Consider the following 16,527-nt stretch of genomic DNA (forward strand, 5'->3'; position numbering starts at 1 on the left):
AAGGAAGACACAAACAAATGGAAGCATGTACCACGCTCATGGATTGGAAGAATTAACATCATCAAAATGGCCATACTACCCAAAGCAATTTATAGATTCAATGAAATCCCTGTTAAAGTACCCATGACATATTTCACAGATATAGAACAAATATTTCAGAAATTTATATGGAACCATAAACAGACCTGAATAGCTACAGCAATTTTGAGAAAGAAGAACAAAGCAGGAGGGATCACCATACCTGATATCAAACTATATTGCAAGGCCGCTGTAATCAAAACAGCCTGGTACTGGCATAAAAACAGGCACATAGACCAATGGAACAAAAAGAGAGCCCAGAAATAAACCCAAGTCTCTACAGTCAATTAATATTTGACAAAGGAGGCAGGAGCATAAAATGGAGCAAAATTACCCTCTTCAACAAATGGCGTTGGGAGATCTGGACAGCTACATGCAAAGAAATGAAACTCGATCACCAACTTACACCATACACAAAAATAATTTCAGGGTGGATAAAAGACTTAAATATAAGTCATAACACCATAAAAGTCCTAGAGGAAAACATTGGCAGGAAGATCTCAGACATTCCATGCAGCAACATCTTCACAGACATGCCCCCTAAAGCAAGGGACATAAGGAAAGAATAAACAAATGGGACCTCATCAAAATAAAAAACTTCTGCATGGCTAAAGAAAACAGCACCAAATTACAAAGAGAACCAACAGTATGGGAAAACATATTAGCTAATGATACCTCAGACAAGGGTCTGATCTCCAAAATATATAAAGAACTCACACAGCTCCACTCCAGGAAGACAACCAACCCAATTAAAAAATGGGCAAAGGACTTGAACAGACACTTCTCCAAGGAAGACATACAGAGGGCCCAGAGACATATGAAAAGATGCTCAGCATCACTAGCCATCAGGGAGATGCAAATTAAAACCACAATGCGGTACCACCTCACACCGGTCAGAGTGGCCAACATAAACAAATCCACAAACAAATGTTGGAGAGGATGCGGAGAAAAGGGAACCCTAGTACATTGTTGGTGGGTATGCAGACTGGTGAGGCCACTGTGGAAAACAGTATGGAATTTCCTCAGAAAACTCAAAATGGAACTGCCTTTTGACCCAGCAATTCCGCTGCTGGAATTATACCCTAAGAGCCCTGAAACACCAATCCAAAAGAACCTATGCACCCCAATGTTCATAGCAGCACAATTTACAATAGCCAAGTACTAGAAGCAACCTAAGTGCCCATCAGCAAATGAGTGGATCCAAAAACTATGGTATATTTACACAATGGAATTCTACGCAGCAGAGAGAAAGAAGGAGCTTATACCCTTTGCAACAGCATGGATGGAACTGGAGAGCATTATGTTAAGTGAAATAAGCCAGACAGTGAAGGACAAATACCATATGATCTCACCTTTAACTGGAACATAATCAACAGAAGAAAAAAGCAAACAAAATATAACCAGAGACATTGAAGTTAAGAACAATCTAACAATAGCCACAGGAGAGCAGGGAAGGGACAGTGGGGGGAAGGGTTATCAGGAACTACTATAAAGGACACATGGACAAAACCAAGGGGGAGGGTGAAGCAAGGGAGGGAGGTATATTTGGCTGGGGTTGGGGGGAAGAGTGGGGAGTAAATGCAGACAACTGTAACTGAACAACAATAAAACAATTAAAAAATGAAAAAGAAAAGAAAAGACCTCCTGTCCTTATACACACCATACCCTTGAAATTGGAAAGAATACATGAAATGTGAAAACTGAAATCAGCGGAACTACCAAATACCCTTGAAGTTTCATGCCGTCAAGCACTGCCCTTTTCTCTTAAACTGCATTCTTTCTCGCAAGGATACTAGATTATCTCTCTGTCAACTATTCATGTGCAGCCCCATGTTTTGGGAATATCTCCACCCAAAATTCCTATCAGTCATTTATAAAAACTTCTTTTAGTTAAATATCATAAAAGATTAACCAAGTTATCTCAGTCCTGTCACTAGAGGAACAGGCTGGAAAATAGCTCACAGAAAGACTGCCCTTGAACATCACTGCAAACGACCATACCAGATACTCTGCCTCCAGTAGAGCAGTGAAAGTAGAAGGAATTCATCCTTGGACACACATTTCCCAACTAAAATGACATCACCCATCTACAGGAATAGGAAAGGTGCAGCCATCAGAGATCATAAACCTAGGTTCTCCAGGGAACCACTACAAGTCAAGAGCTAACCCAAGGTCCTTGTAACTAGCGAACAACTACGTAAGTGGAACAGCGGTCATGAAAAAGCACTAGGAAAAGATTCTCCTGACAAATGCAAACTCGCCTTCAATGCTTTTGTTCTTTATCTCATGGTCATACTTTTGTTTTCATTGAATTCAGGTTATACATTGCCGATTTAGCCTATCATGTTCCTCTTACTTAAAACAGTCATTTGTCCAACTCTGTGATTTTCTAGACAACCATCACCATAACTAAAATTCAGCTCCACCAAACTATTACTAGTATAGACAACTCGAATATATACTGGAGGAGCGATAGTGGATAGGTATGTACCCAAAGAAAGCAAAACAATAATTCAAGAGAATATGTGCACCCGTATGTTCATTGTAGTTTTATATACAATACCCAAGCTATGGAAGCAACCCAAGTTGTCATCGATACATAAGTGGATAAAAAAGCTGTGGTACATATGAGGTCTGTCCAGAAGGTTTTCTGCCATGTAATGTGAAAAATAGAGACATTTTAAGAGATACAAGATATAAGAAATATTGTACCTAGGACAATGATGTCTCAGTCCCCTTCAAAGTAGGCACCTTAGGACCTCACGGTTCTCCCAATTGCCATCATCTGCCCATCATATTTTCCTGAATTTCGTCGATGGTCTGAAATCTCTTCCCTTTCAAAGGTGATTTTAGTTTTGGGAAAAGCCCGACATCACAGGGTGCCAAATCTGGGCTGTAGGGGGCTGAGTCACCTGGGTGATTTGATGTGCCACCAAAAACCTCTGCACAAAGATGTGATGCATGGGTGGGCGCATTGTTATAATGAAGCTGCCAATCATTAGTTGCCCATACCTGCAGCCTTCTGAATCATCCGAATAGTTTCTGTGGAGGAATGGTCAAGCTTAACTCACAATCTGATGTAGATTCGCTGTTGTACTTGCTCAGTCATTTTAAATGCAATGGCCGCACAGTACACATGATCACTCAACAATGTCTATGACCCCCACTGAGTAGTACAGTGAAGTCAGCATTGTTCACACATGCACATTCCAGTCTACTCTCCATGGCTGCCAGGTTACATCAATGACACACAAGTAGAATATCATTCAGACATAAAAATAAACAAAATCTTACCGTTTGCAACAGCATGGATGGATCTAGAGATATTGTGCTAAGTGAAATAATTCAGTCAGAGAAAGACAAATACCATATGATTTCACTTATATGTAGAATCTAAAGAACAAAATAAACAAACAAAATTTAACCATATTCATAGATACAGAGAACAAACTGGTGACGGCCAGAGGGCAGCAGTTTGGGGGACTGGGTGAAACAGTAAAGAAGTAAGGAGTACAGATTGGCAGTTACACAACAGAGATGGTCACGTAAAGTACAGCATAGGGAGAAGAGTCAATACTCTTATGACTATTATGACTACGTAATAAGGTATGTACATTACCAGGTGGGTAATGGAAATAGCAAGGAGAACACTTTATAAAGTATGCAATTGTCTAACACTACAAGTATACTGGAAACTAACATAAAATAGTACTGAATGTAAACTTTAATTAAAAATAAAATAATACAAAAATAAAAGAAAATATGCTGAACATACCATCCCTTGTAACTCCTAGAAAATCTGAAATTAATGCTTCTAAAGTGAATCTGATCAAAAAATATTCTAATCCACAGATGTTAGACTGCTATCAAGTGACATGGATGGATGGATGGATGGATGGAGACATGGACACACAGACAGCCAGTGGAGGATTGCCACACTTAAAGACTGTGACTGAAGTTGATTATAGAAATCAGCCTAATTTCCAGTCGTATTTCTCTTTATAGGTTACACTTGCTACTATTATGACAAAATTCTTAAAAAGACTCAAACATTGAAAGCAATTAGTTATTCCTATGAAGAGGACAAGAGTCAAATGTTACATATAGAAATAATGGAAGATAGTACAGATGTGTTGTACTGACTGTATTAGTGTCCAAGGGCTGCTATCACAAATTACTGAAAACTTGGTGAGTTATAAAACACAAATTAGCAACCCAAAATTGACTCTAGTTTAGCGCTATTCACAATGTATGGTAATTGACTGTTTCATATTCTAGCCAGTGAACTCCATTTAGTCTAAATCTATGTTTATTCATCGTTGTACTCCTTGTATCTAGTACTCAATAGGTACTCAATAAATATTTTTTGAATGGTAAGAAGAGAGAATGAAGAGAAAATGTTTCCTAGTCTTCCTTATCGATGATTTTGAGCTATTCAAAATGGCCAGGAAAGTGTAATGTACACAGTAGGCACACTGTAAAAGTTTACAAAATTCTTGGATAAAAGGAAATTAAGTGGCAATCATAAGATGACAAGTGTGTCTTCAGAATTTCCAGTGAGTACAGAAAGCGGTAATGAGATGGACTGTATTACTGGAAAAGCCCTTCTGACAATGCTATATAATCCTGCCACCAAACTGGAATGAAATTGTGTGTATTCTTTTTAAATCCTCTCTGAAGGACAAGTTTATTGATTTTTAGAGAGAAGGGAAAGGAGGAACAGAAACATCAGTGTGAGAGAGAAACATCGATTGGTTGCCTCTAGCATGTGACCAAATCTGCAACCTAGGCATGTGCCTTGACCAGGAATCGAACCTGGGACCTTTTGGTTTACAGGATGACACTCCAACCAGTTGAGCCAAACCAGGCAGGGTGAATTGTGTGTATTCTTGACTACCTTCATCTAAAGCCTTTCCCTCCAGGAGCAGCACATGACCTTGTACTAGAGAGGGCATCAACGCAGGATTGTTGGCTGGAGAATGTGTCTTACCTGTGATTGTACAAACCAGTGGCCAGCATTCAGAGTTGACAGGAAATCCCAGTAGTAGAGGTTACTTGTTGTGTTGGAGGCATTTGGCATGATCTCCCCGATGTTGGTTGTTCTTCTCAGGTCATAGTCATGCATGAGAAAAGGCACCCCATCACAACTGTAGGCCGAGGGGGGAAAGAGGGGAATGAGTGAATAGCTTAAATTCAGCCACCTTGGCAGAGAGGGTTCTCAGAAAGCCCATCAAGGTCGCAAGTCTTACTAGGGTTCTGTACTCCCTCCCAAATCTCAGCAAAGGCCTAGGTACTAGTATTTATACTTTACGTCCATATTTTTTCTGCCCTAGCCATCAATTTTTTTGTGACATATAATAACCATATCAGTGATGGTAAAAGATGAGCTTCCCTATCCAGGGGCTTTCTGGCATGCGCGCACACACACACACACACATAGAGTAGATACAGTGTTGACCTGAGAGTTAGGCGAGTGGGGTGGTTATGGGGCAAGGCCCTGGGGTTCCAGAACAATACTAAGCAGGCACGCGTACAATCCCCTGAGTTTTTCTGACCCATTTACCAGCTAGGCACCTGCCCTGAGTGTTTCTGGCACTAGACCATTCACATTCGATGGTATCCTTAGAAAAGTTCCTGGTTCTCTTATCTGCCATTTGCCCTGAAGAATCTCTGCTTTCATGAAAACCTCTCTCTTCCTTTCCCGTTAAAATACACAAGAGAAATCTTTAATGGCCATGAAGGAGTAACACGGATGAGGCTTAACCTCCTACCCATAAACAACCAGAAAACTAGACAAAATAGGGGAAATTACATTTCAGCCGAAGGGCAACAGGGAGCACCCAGCATGAGGACCTCTAGGAAAGACGAACAAATGAAATAAGCTCTACCATCACCCAGGCTTCCTTCTAGCAGGTGAACACAGGACTGTGGCTCAGGGAGGGGATCCTAATGTGCACCCAGCTACCATGCTGAAATGGGGAGAGAGAGGTCAGCTTCAGGGGAGGTCAAAGTGGCTAGAATTCGTGTACTGGAGTCCCAGAGATGATATGGGTAAGTAAATAAATAATAGATTTCTAGGGAAATATGTACAGATGCCTTTACATCTGGCTAAATATCAATCTCTACATATGCAGAGTGAAACTCTAAGAATCTTGTTATTTAAAACATCTAAAGTATTTACTTAACAAAATAGAATTAAGTATTATTCAAAGACCTTCAAAAAGATGGTTAAAATGTTAGACTTATAAATGCAATAAGGTTTATAAATAAATTAAAAAGCTATGTTATTAAGTAAGAACTAGTGTCCTGAATGTGGCAAACTAAACACTTATATATTTTTTAATCTTCCCCTGAGGACATTTTTTTCATTGTTCTCATAGAGACAGAGGGAAGGAGACAGGAAGGGAGAAAGAGAAACAATGATGTGAGAGAAAAAATCGATCGGTTCCCTCCCACATCAGTCTAGACTGAGGATAGGACCGCAACCTAGATATGTGCCCTTACTGGGAATCGATCGGACCTGCAACCCTTCAGTTACAGGATGACGCTCTAACCAACTGTTGCATGACGGCCAGGGCTAAACACTTATTTTGATTTCAAACAAGGCATAATGTTTCTAGCACACGAAACTCACCTCAAGGCACAAAACAAAGTTATATTTAACAACAAAAAAAGGAAAATAAAAATGTTTTATACACACAAAAGACAGACTAATTCATTTCTAGGAGATCGGCACAATAAGAAAAACTAAAGACATTCTTAGGCAAATAGTACATGCCAATTAGAAATTTGCATCTGCACAAAAGAATGAAAAGTATGAGACATGATAAATGTATGAATAAATATTTAAAACTTTTTTCTCATTTTTAATTTTTAAAAATACCATTAATAACAAAAATTAGTAACAATGTAGCTGTGGCAACCACCAGCACCAAGCATGTGTTCCTGTTAGAGACAGACTTGCTTGCCAGCCAGGGTTTTCCAAGATGGTGGCAAAGTAAATGGATCTTACTCTCGCCTTCTCCCAGAACCAAATTGGAAATACAGCTAAATTGGGGGACAATCACCCTGAATTACCAAGTAAAGGCTTCCTGACAAGGAGATTTATAACCAAGGAAAGGTGGAAGGAGCCACCTCGAGACTGCTTTAAACAGGTTGCCAGGGCCAGGCATAGATAGCATCTGTCATTAGTTTACATCAGAGTCCCTCCCAGGAGATCCGAAATGAACACATCGACTGACCAGCTTCAGACAACACGGGAGCAGGATCCAAGAGGCTTAACAAGGTTATTAATTCCCAGTAAGGGCACATACCTAGGTTGCGGTCCTATCCCCAGTCTAGACTGATGTGGGAGGGAACCGATCGATTTTTTCTCTCACATCATTGTTTCTCTTTCTCCCTTCTTCTCTCCTTCCCTCTGTCTCTATGAGAACAATGAAAAAAATGTCCTCAGGTGAAGAGTAAAAAATATATAAGTGTTTAGTTTGTTACATTCAGGACACTAGTTCTTACTTAATAACAAGTATATACAAGGGAGAGCACAGCAGGCACTAAACTCTGCAGAGGTGAACTCTACTTTTTTATCTTTTCTTGCTTTTTTCTTTTCTATTTCTTTTTTCTTTCTCCTTTTTATAAAAATAAAAAATATTTTTTTACTTTTACTTTTCTTGTTCTATTTTTTTCTTTTTTCACTATTACTCTTCTTATTGTTTATTTTTCCTTATTTCTTTTCATATTTTTTTTCTTTCCTTATTCCTCTTTTCTTTTTTTTTTTTTTTTTTTTTTAATGTCATTGTTTCTGGCTTTTTTTTTTTTTAAATTTATTTATTGTTATTTAATTACAGTTGTATGCCTTTTCCCCCATCCCTTCACCCCACCCCAGGTGAACCCACTTCCCTCCCCCCTCTCCACCCTCCCCCTTGGATTTGTTCATGTGTCCTTTATAGTAGTTCCTGTAATCCCCTCTACCCACTGTCCCCGCCCCCACCCCCCACCCCCGCCCTTGCTATTGTTACATTGTTCTTAACTTCAATGTCTCTGGTTATATTTTGTTTGCTTTTTCCTTCTATTGCTTATGTTCCAGTTAAAGGTGAGATCATATGGTATTTGTCCCTCACTTCCTGGCTTATTTCACTTAGCATAATGCTCTCCAGTTTCATCCATGCTGTTGCAAAGGGTATAAGCTCCTTCTTTCTCTCTGCTGCGTAGAATTCCATTGTGTAAATATACCATAGTTTTTGGATCCACTCGTTTGCTGATGGGCACTTCGGTTGCTTCCAGTATTTGGCTATTGTAAATTGTGCTGCTATGAACATTGGGGTGCACAGATTCTTTTGGATTGGTGTTTCAGTGTTCTTAGGGTATAATCCCAGCAGCGGAATTACTGGGTCAAAGGGCAGTTCCATTTTTAGTTTTCTGAGGAAATTCCATATTGTTTTCCACAGTGGCCTCACCAGTCTGCATTCCCACCAACAGTGCACGAGGGTTCCCTTTTCTCCGCATCCTCTCCAACATTTGTTTGTGGATTTGTTTATGTTGGCCATTCTGACTGGTGTGAGATGATACCTCATTGTGGTTTTAATTTGCATCTCTCTGATGGCTAGTGATGCTGAGCATCTTTTCATATGTCTCTGGGCCTTCTGTATGTCTTCCTTGGAGAAGTGTCTGTTCAAGTCCTTTGCCCATTTTTTAATTGGGTTGGTTGTCTTCCTGGAGTGGAGTCGTGTGAGTTCTTTATATATTTTGGAGATCAGGCCCTTGTCTGAGGTATCATTGGCAAATATGCTTTCCCATATTGTTGGTTCTCTTTGTAATTTGGTGCTGTTTTCTTTAGCCATGCAGAAGTTTTTTATTTTGATGAGGTCCCATTTGTTTATTCTTTCCTTTATGTCCCTTGCTTTAGGGGATGTGTCTGTGAGGATGTTGCTGCGTGGAATGTCTGAGATTTTCCTGCCAATGTTTTCCTCAAGGACTTTTATGGTGTTACGGCTTATATTTAAGTCTTTTATCCATCTTGAGTTTATTTTCGTGTATGGCGTAAGTTGGTGATCGAGTTTCATTTTTTTGCACGTAGCTGTCCAGATCTCCCAACACCATCTGTTGAAGAGACTGTTTTTGCTCCATTTTATGCTCCTGCCTCCTTTGTCAAATATTAATTGATCGTATAGATTTGAGTTTATTTCTGGGCTCTCTATTCTGTTCCATTGGTCTATGAGCCTGTTTTTATGCCAGTACCAGGCTGTTTTGATTACCGTGGCCTTGTAATACAGTTTGATATTAGGTATTGTGATACCTCCTGCTTTGTCCTTCTTTCTCAAAATTGCTGCTGCTATTCGAGGTCGTTTATGGTTCCATATGAATTTCTGCAATGTTTGTTCTATATCTGTGAAATATGTCATGGGTACTCTAATAGGGATTGCATTGAATCTATAAATTGCTTTGGGTAGTATGGCCATTTTGATGATGTTAATTCTTCCAATCCATGAACATGGTACATGCTTCCATTTGTTTGTATCTTCCTTAATTTCTTTCTTCAGTGTTGTGTAGTTTTCTGAGTACAGGTCTTTTACCTCCTTGGTTAGGTTTATTCCTAGGTACTTTATTTTTCTTGTTGCTATATCGAATGGGATTTTTTTCCTGATTTCTGTTTCTGCAGTTTCGTTGTTGGTGTACAGGAATGCCTTTGATTTCTGGGTATTGACTCTGTATCCAGCTATTTTGCCAAATTCATTTATTAGGTCGAGTAGTTTTTGAGTGGAGTCTATAGGGTTTTCCATGTACACTATCATGTCGTCTGCAAACAGTGACAGTTTCATTTCCTCCTTTCCAATTTGGATGCCTTTTATTGCTTTTTCTTGTCTGATTGCTGTGGCTAGGACTTCCAATACTATGTTGAATAGGAGTGGTGAGAGAGGGCATCCTTGTCTTGTTCCTGATCTTAGTGGGAAAGCTCTAAGTTTTTGTCCATTGAGTGTGATGTTGGCTGTAGGTCTCTCATATATGGCCTTAATTATGTTGAGGACTGCTCCCTTTATTCCCACTTTGTTGAGTGTTTTTATCAGAAATGGGTGCTGTATCTTATCGAATGCTTTTTCCGCATCTATTGATATGATCATGTGATTTTTGTCTTTGCTGTTGTTGATGTGATGTATTATGTTTATTGATTTGCAAATATTGTACCATCCTTGCATCCCTGGGATGAATCCCACTTGGTCATGGTGGATGATCTTTTTAATATATTGCTGGATGAGGTTTGCTAATATTTTGTTGAGAATTTTAGCGTCTATGTTCATCAGCGATATTGGCCTGAAGTTTTCTTTCTTCGTTGTGTCTTTATCTGGTTTTGGGATTAGGATGATGTTGGCTTCATAAAAAGAGTTTGGGAGTCTTCCATCAGTTTGGATTTTTTCGAATAGTCTGTGAAGGATAGGGGTTAGTTCTTCCTTAAATGCTTTGTAGAAATCTCCTGTGAAACCATCTGGTCCAGGGCTTTTGTGTGATGGGAGTTTCTTGATGACTGCTTCAATTTCCTTTGCTGATATTGGTCTGTTCAGGTTTTCTGCTTCTTCTTCAGTCAGTTTTGGAAGATTATATTTTTCTAGAAATGTGTCCATTTCATCTAGGTTTTCAAATTTCTTAGCATATAGGTCTTCATAGTAATTTCTTACGATCCTTTGTATTTCTGTGGTATCAGTTGTAATCTCTCCACTTTCATTTCTAATTCTGTTTATTTGGATCCTCTCTCTTTTCTTCTTGATAAGCCTACTTAAAGGCTTGTCGATTTTGTTTATCTTTTCAAAGAACCAGCTTCTGGATTCATTGATCCTTACAATTGTGCTTTTAGTCTCTATGTCATTTAGTTCTGCTCTGATCTTGGTTATTTCCTTCCTTCTGCTTGCTCTGGGCTGTCTTTGTTGTTGTTCCTCCAGTTCTTGTAGGCGTAGGGTTAGGTTGTTTGTGTGAACTGTTTCTAACTTCTTAAGGTAGGCCTGTATTGCTATGAACTTCCCTCTCAGGACTGCCTTTGCTGTGTCCCATAGGTTTTGGGTTGTTGTGAGTTCGTTTTCATTTGTTTCCAGGAAGTTTTTGATTTCTTCCCTAATCTCGTTCTTGACCCATTCATTGTTTAATAGCATGCTATTCAGTCTCCATGATTTTGAGTGTTTTGGGTTTTTACCCTTGGGGTTGGTTTCTAGTTTCAGACCCTTGTGGTCAGAGAAGATGCTTGATATGATTTCAATTTTCTTGAATTTGTTGAGGGTTGCTTTGTGTCCTATCATGTGGTCTATCTTTGAAAAAGTTCCATGGACACTTGAAAAGAATGTGTATTTTGCTTCTTTGGGATGAAAAGCTCTGTATATATCAGTTAAGTCCATTTCCTCTAGGGTATTGTTAAGTGACACAATATCTTTGTTAATCTTTTGTTTGGAAGACCTGTCCATTTTTGATAGTGGGGTGTTAAAATCCCCTACTATAATTGTGTTGCTGTCAATATCTTTCTTGAAATCCTCCAAGATTTTCTTTATGTATTTGGGTGCTCCTATGTTGGGTGCATATATATTTATAATGTTTATGTCTTCTTGGTGGATTCTTCCTTTGAGTATTATGAAGTGACCTTCTGGGTCTCTCTTTATGGCCCTTCTTTGGAAGTCTATTTTGTCTGATATGAGTATTGCTACCCCTGCTTTTTTTTCCTGTCCGTTTGCTTGGAAAATTTGTTTCCAGCCCTTCACTTTCAGTCTGTGTAAGTCTTTTGTCCTGAGATGGGTTTCTTGTAGGCAGCATATGTGTGGGTCATGTTTTCTTATCCATTCAGCTGTTCTATGTCTTTTGATTGGAGCATTTAATCCATTTACATTTAAGGTTATTATCGATAGGTAGTTATTCATTGCCATTATTTCCTACCTGTGTTCCTCTGTCTTTCTCTTTTCCTTCCTTTCCTTAAAGCAGTCCCTTTAGCATCCCTTGCAGAGCTGGTTTGGTGGAGCTGTATTCTTTTAGACTTCTTTTGTCTGGGAAGCTCTTTATTTGGTCTTCTATCTTGATTGAGAGCCTTGCTGGGTAAAGTAGTCTTGGTTGGAGGCCTCTGGTTCTCATTACTTGGAATATTTTTTGCCATTCTCTTCTGGCTTGGAGCGTTTCCATTGAGAAGTCAGTTGCTAACCTTATTGGGGCTCCCTTGTATGTTACTTCCTTTTTCTCCCTTCCTGCCTTTAAGATCCTCTCTTTGTCTTGGAAATTTGCCATTTTAATTATGATGTGTCTTGCAGTGGGTCTCTTTGGGTTCCTCTTGTTTGGGACTCTCTGTGATTCCTGGATTTGGGTGACTTTTTCTCTCCTCAGATTAGGGAAATTTTCCATCATTACTTTTTCAAACAGGTTTTCTATCCCTTGCTCTTCTTCTTCTCCTTCTGGTATTCCTATTATACGGATATTGTTACGTTTCATGTTGTCCTGCATTTCCCTTATTGCTTCTTCATTCTTTCTGAGCCTCTTTTCCTTTTCTTGCTCCTTCTGGGTGTTTTTTTCTACTTTATCCTCCAGCTCGCTGATCCGATCCTCTGCTTCATCAAGTCTGCTTTTAATTCCTTCTACTGTGTTCTTCAATTCAGAAATTGTATTCTTCATTTCCTCTTGGCTCTTGTTGATATTTTCTATTTCCTTTTTCATGTTGATATAGTTTGCAGTGAGTTCATTGTAGTTTCCTTGTAGTTTCTGGTAGTTCTCTTTGAGCTCAGAGAGCTCAGTGAGCTTCCTGATGACCATTGCTTTGAACTCAGTATCTGATAGTTGACTTGCCTCTTTTTCGGTTAGTATTCTTTCTGAGACTTCCTCCTTTCCTTTCATTTGGGAATTGTTTCTTTGTCTTCCCATTGTTTGTGAGGCTCTTCTTGTTGGCCTCTGCTTCTTAAATTGCTTTGTTCTGAATCCCTGGGTTTATGATATGAACTTCTATGGTAGAATGCCAATGGGATTCGGTGGTGCTGTCTCCTTACTCTCCTGTGCTCACTGGTCTTGAGCTGACGTTTATGTGTTTAACACGGTCTAACTCTAGTCTTTTCAGCACTCCAGGTTTTGTTGTCGCACCTGTGGGAAAAATAGAAAGGGGGGGAGAAAGAAAAGGAAAAAACAAACAAACAAACAAACAAACAAACAAAAAAAACCCAAAGATGGGAAGGAGGGAAAAAGGAAATAGGAAAGGAGGAAAGGAAGGAAGGAGGAAAGAAGGATTAAAGAAAGATCGGAGGCAAGATAAGAAGGAATTTTAACAAAAATTAAAACATAGAAATAGATAAAAGAAGGCAGGAAGAAGACATAAAAATGGTAAAGGATGGGAGGAAGAAGGAATGAAAGAAAAAAAAGAGAGAGAGAGGAAGAAGGAGTTCAGGGGGAAAGGAAAAGGAAAAAAAAAAAAAAGGGGGGGGGGGGAAAAATCTTCTGTTGGCTTTAAACCGTTCAGGTTATTTCTGCTGTTGTCCTGTCTGTGCAACGGGAGGGGGTGGTTGGAAGGATTGGTTTCACTTTTCTTCCTTCCTGGGTCACACTCTTCACTGTTTTGTAGGTGTGGTCCCTGGCAGGCAATCAGGCCGTTGTTCAGCCAATCCAGCAGCTTTGTTCTTGGGACTCTCGAGTGGCCGCTCCAGCCGCTTTGGCTCCGGACGCGTGCGCGCGCAGCAGGGGAAATCAGCCACTTCGGGTTTGTGACGTTATTTGGGCTCTGAGCGCGCAGCCGGCCGACCAATCGAGCCACCCAGGCTAGGGAGGCTGGCGCGCTGCAAGCTGCTGGTTCAGCCGCCTTGGTGTTACGACTCTCGCCAGCCCCTTTGTGCTTGGGAAGTGCGCATCCAGCCGGCCCTACGCTTGGTGAGCGCGCAGCCCGCTGCCAAGCCAGAGGCTCTACGCTTGGGGGCCCGATCCAGCCACCCGGGGCTTGAGACTCTCGGGTGGGCGGGGCTGCCCTGGGACCGAATCACACGGTACTCGGTTCCGAGGTTTTGGGTCTGTGGGTGGAGCAGCTAGTCTCTGCTCCAAAAGATCTCGGAGGTTTCAGGTGTGGGCGCCCCTCCAGGGTTTCATGTATGGGCCCCGTTCGCTAATCTGCGCGAGCGCGACCGTGCGCAACCGGACCTCAGGTGAGCGCCGGTGCTGCTTATCCCGCGTTCCGCGTTCGCAGTCCAGGGGCGGAGGGGGGAGGGGCACCAGGGGCCTCGGCCACCACCGAGAGTTCTCTAACTAGCCCCTGAGTGTCTCTATTTTCTTTTTCTTTTTGAGAAATTCCTCCTTTTCAAGCCCCCCTGGTCCAATCAAGCACCTGGCTGCTCACAGCGCAGCCTGGCCCTCTCCCAGGACTCCTGCAGCAGCCCCTGCGCCAGGGCTGGCGCCTCTGCAGCCCTTGTACCGCGCGGTCCCGGTTCCCGGGGACCTTATTGTCCTTGAGCACTCTTCTTACCTTCAGATCTTTCAATGTCCTCTATCTTTGGTCTCTAATCTTCGTATATGCTGGAGTACTGTTGGCTGTTCGCTCTGCTCCTCAGATCAGCTAGGTATTTCCCTGGCGCTGAGGGGAAGTGGATTCCGCTCCCACCTATGTTGCCGCCATCTTCCTCCTCTTTTCTTATTATTTTCATGTTTTCTTTTTCTTTTTTATTTCTTTCTAGTTGTTCTTTTTGTTTTGTTTTGTTTTGTTTTGTTTTGTTTTATCAACACCTGTACAACAGCTTGCATGCCATGGTCAGGGTTGAGCCTCACGGTCACAGAGCTTGAGGGTCAATTCCACCCATGCACAGGCCAACCAAAGTCAAGAAGCAGTTATAACAGGAGGGTCCACATAACCCTCACAGGGCACATTCCTAGAGCACCACAAGGAGACTGCACCATTATATCCCACAGGGTACCTACTACACAAAGGGAAACCACGAAGACTGGGAGTCACGGCACTTCTCTCTAATACATAGAAACAAACACAACAGACAACCAACATGGGGAGACACAGAAACAAGTCCCAAATGAAACAGGGGGATCTCTAGAAAAAGAGCTAAATGAAATGGAAGCAATTTATTAAATATAGAATTCAAAGTAATGGTATAAAGATGCTCAACAGCATGAAAAGGACACAGAAACCATGAAAAAAAGAAGCAGTCAGAAATGAAGAAGAACATATCTGACATCAAGAATACACTGAAAGAGCCCTGGTCAGTGTAGCACAATTGGTTGGAGCGACATCTTGTACACTGAAAGTTTGTGGGTTCAATTCCCAGTCAAGGCACATACCTAGGTTGTGGGCTTGATCCCTGGTTAAGGTGGGTATGGGAGACAACTGATCGATGTTTCTCTCTCACATGGATCTCCATCTCTCTCTCTCTCTCTCTCTCTCTCTCTCCCCCTCTTTCTATAAAATCAGTAAGAAATTTCCTCAGTGAATAATAAAAGCAATATACTGGGAAAGAAAAAAGTTGGATGAAGCAGAGGATTGAATCAGTGGTTTGGAAGACAAGGTAGAAAAATATACCCAATCACAGAAAAGAAGAAAGAAGAAGAAGAAGAAGAAGGAGAAGGAGAAGAAAAAGGAAGAAGGAGACAGAAGAAGAAGAAAGGAGAAGAAAGAAGAAGGAGGAGAAGAATAAAGGAGGAGAAAGAGGAGGAGAAGATGGAGGATAAAGAGGAGGAAGAGAAGAAGAAGAATTAAAGAGACTAAGGATAGCTTAAGAGAACTTAGAGACAATATGAAATTTAATAACACCTGCCTCATAGGGGTACCAGAAGGAGAAGAGAGAACATGGGATCAAGAACCTATTTGAAGAAATAATGACTGAAACCTTCCCTAATCTGGTGAAGGAAAAAAACACACAAGTCCACAAATTGCAGAGAGTCCCTAACAAGATAAAGCTAAAGAGGCCCACACCAGGACACATCATAATTAAATGGCAAAGGTTAAAGACAAAGAGAGAATCATAAAAGCCAAGACAGAAAGACAGTTACTTACCTAGTAGTGAGCTCCCATAAGAGTGCTAGCTAATTTCTCAAAAGAAACATTTCAGGCCTGAAAGGATTGGCATGAAATACTCAAAGTGATCAAAAGCAAGGACCAAGACTAGTATACCCAGAATGCTCATTTAAAATTGAAGGGGAAATAAAGAGCTCCCCAGACAAGAAAAAGTTAAAGGAGTTTGATACCACCAGGGAGAAGGGAGAAGGGAGAGAGAAGAGAGAAGCAAGAAGGGAGAAAGAAGAAATAAGAAAGAAGAAGAAGGAAAATGTATAAAAAGTAAAAGAACAAAATGGCTATAAATATGTACCTATCAGAATCACTCTAAATGTAAATGGCTTAAATGTTCCAAAAAAATATACAGGGTAGCTGAATGGTTAAGAAAGCAAGATCCATATATACACCGTCTCCAAGAAACCCACCTCAGAACAAAGGTTACATACAGACTAAAAGTAAAGTGATGT

At 40.7% G+C, this 16,527-nt stretch overlaps 1 protein-coding gene across 1 annotated transcript in view; it reads right to left on the reverse strand.

Moving 5' to 3' along the window:
• GDPD4 (glycerophosphodiester phosphodiesterase domain containing 4) overlaps nucleotides 1-16,527 on the reverse strand; it is a 100,302-nt gene that overhangs the window by 27,496 nt on the left and 56,279 nt on the right. The window contains exon 10 of the mRNA XM_053924432.2: nucleotides 5,069-5,225. Coding sequence (XP_053780407.1) covers nucleotides 5,069-5,225 — 157 coding nt within the window. The remainder of the gene's footprint in view (nucleotides 1-5,068; nucleotides 5,226-16,527) is intronic.

The sequence above is a fragment of the Desmodus rotundus genome, chromosome 5 (genome assembly GCF_022682495.2).
Source record: "Desmodus rotundus isolate HL8 chromosome 5, HLdesRot8A.1, whole genome shotgun sequence".
NCBI lineage: Eukaryota > Metazoa > Chordata > Mammalia > Chiroptera > Phyllostomidae > Desmodus > Desmodus rotundus.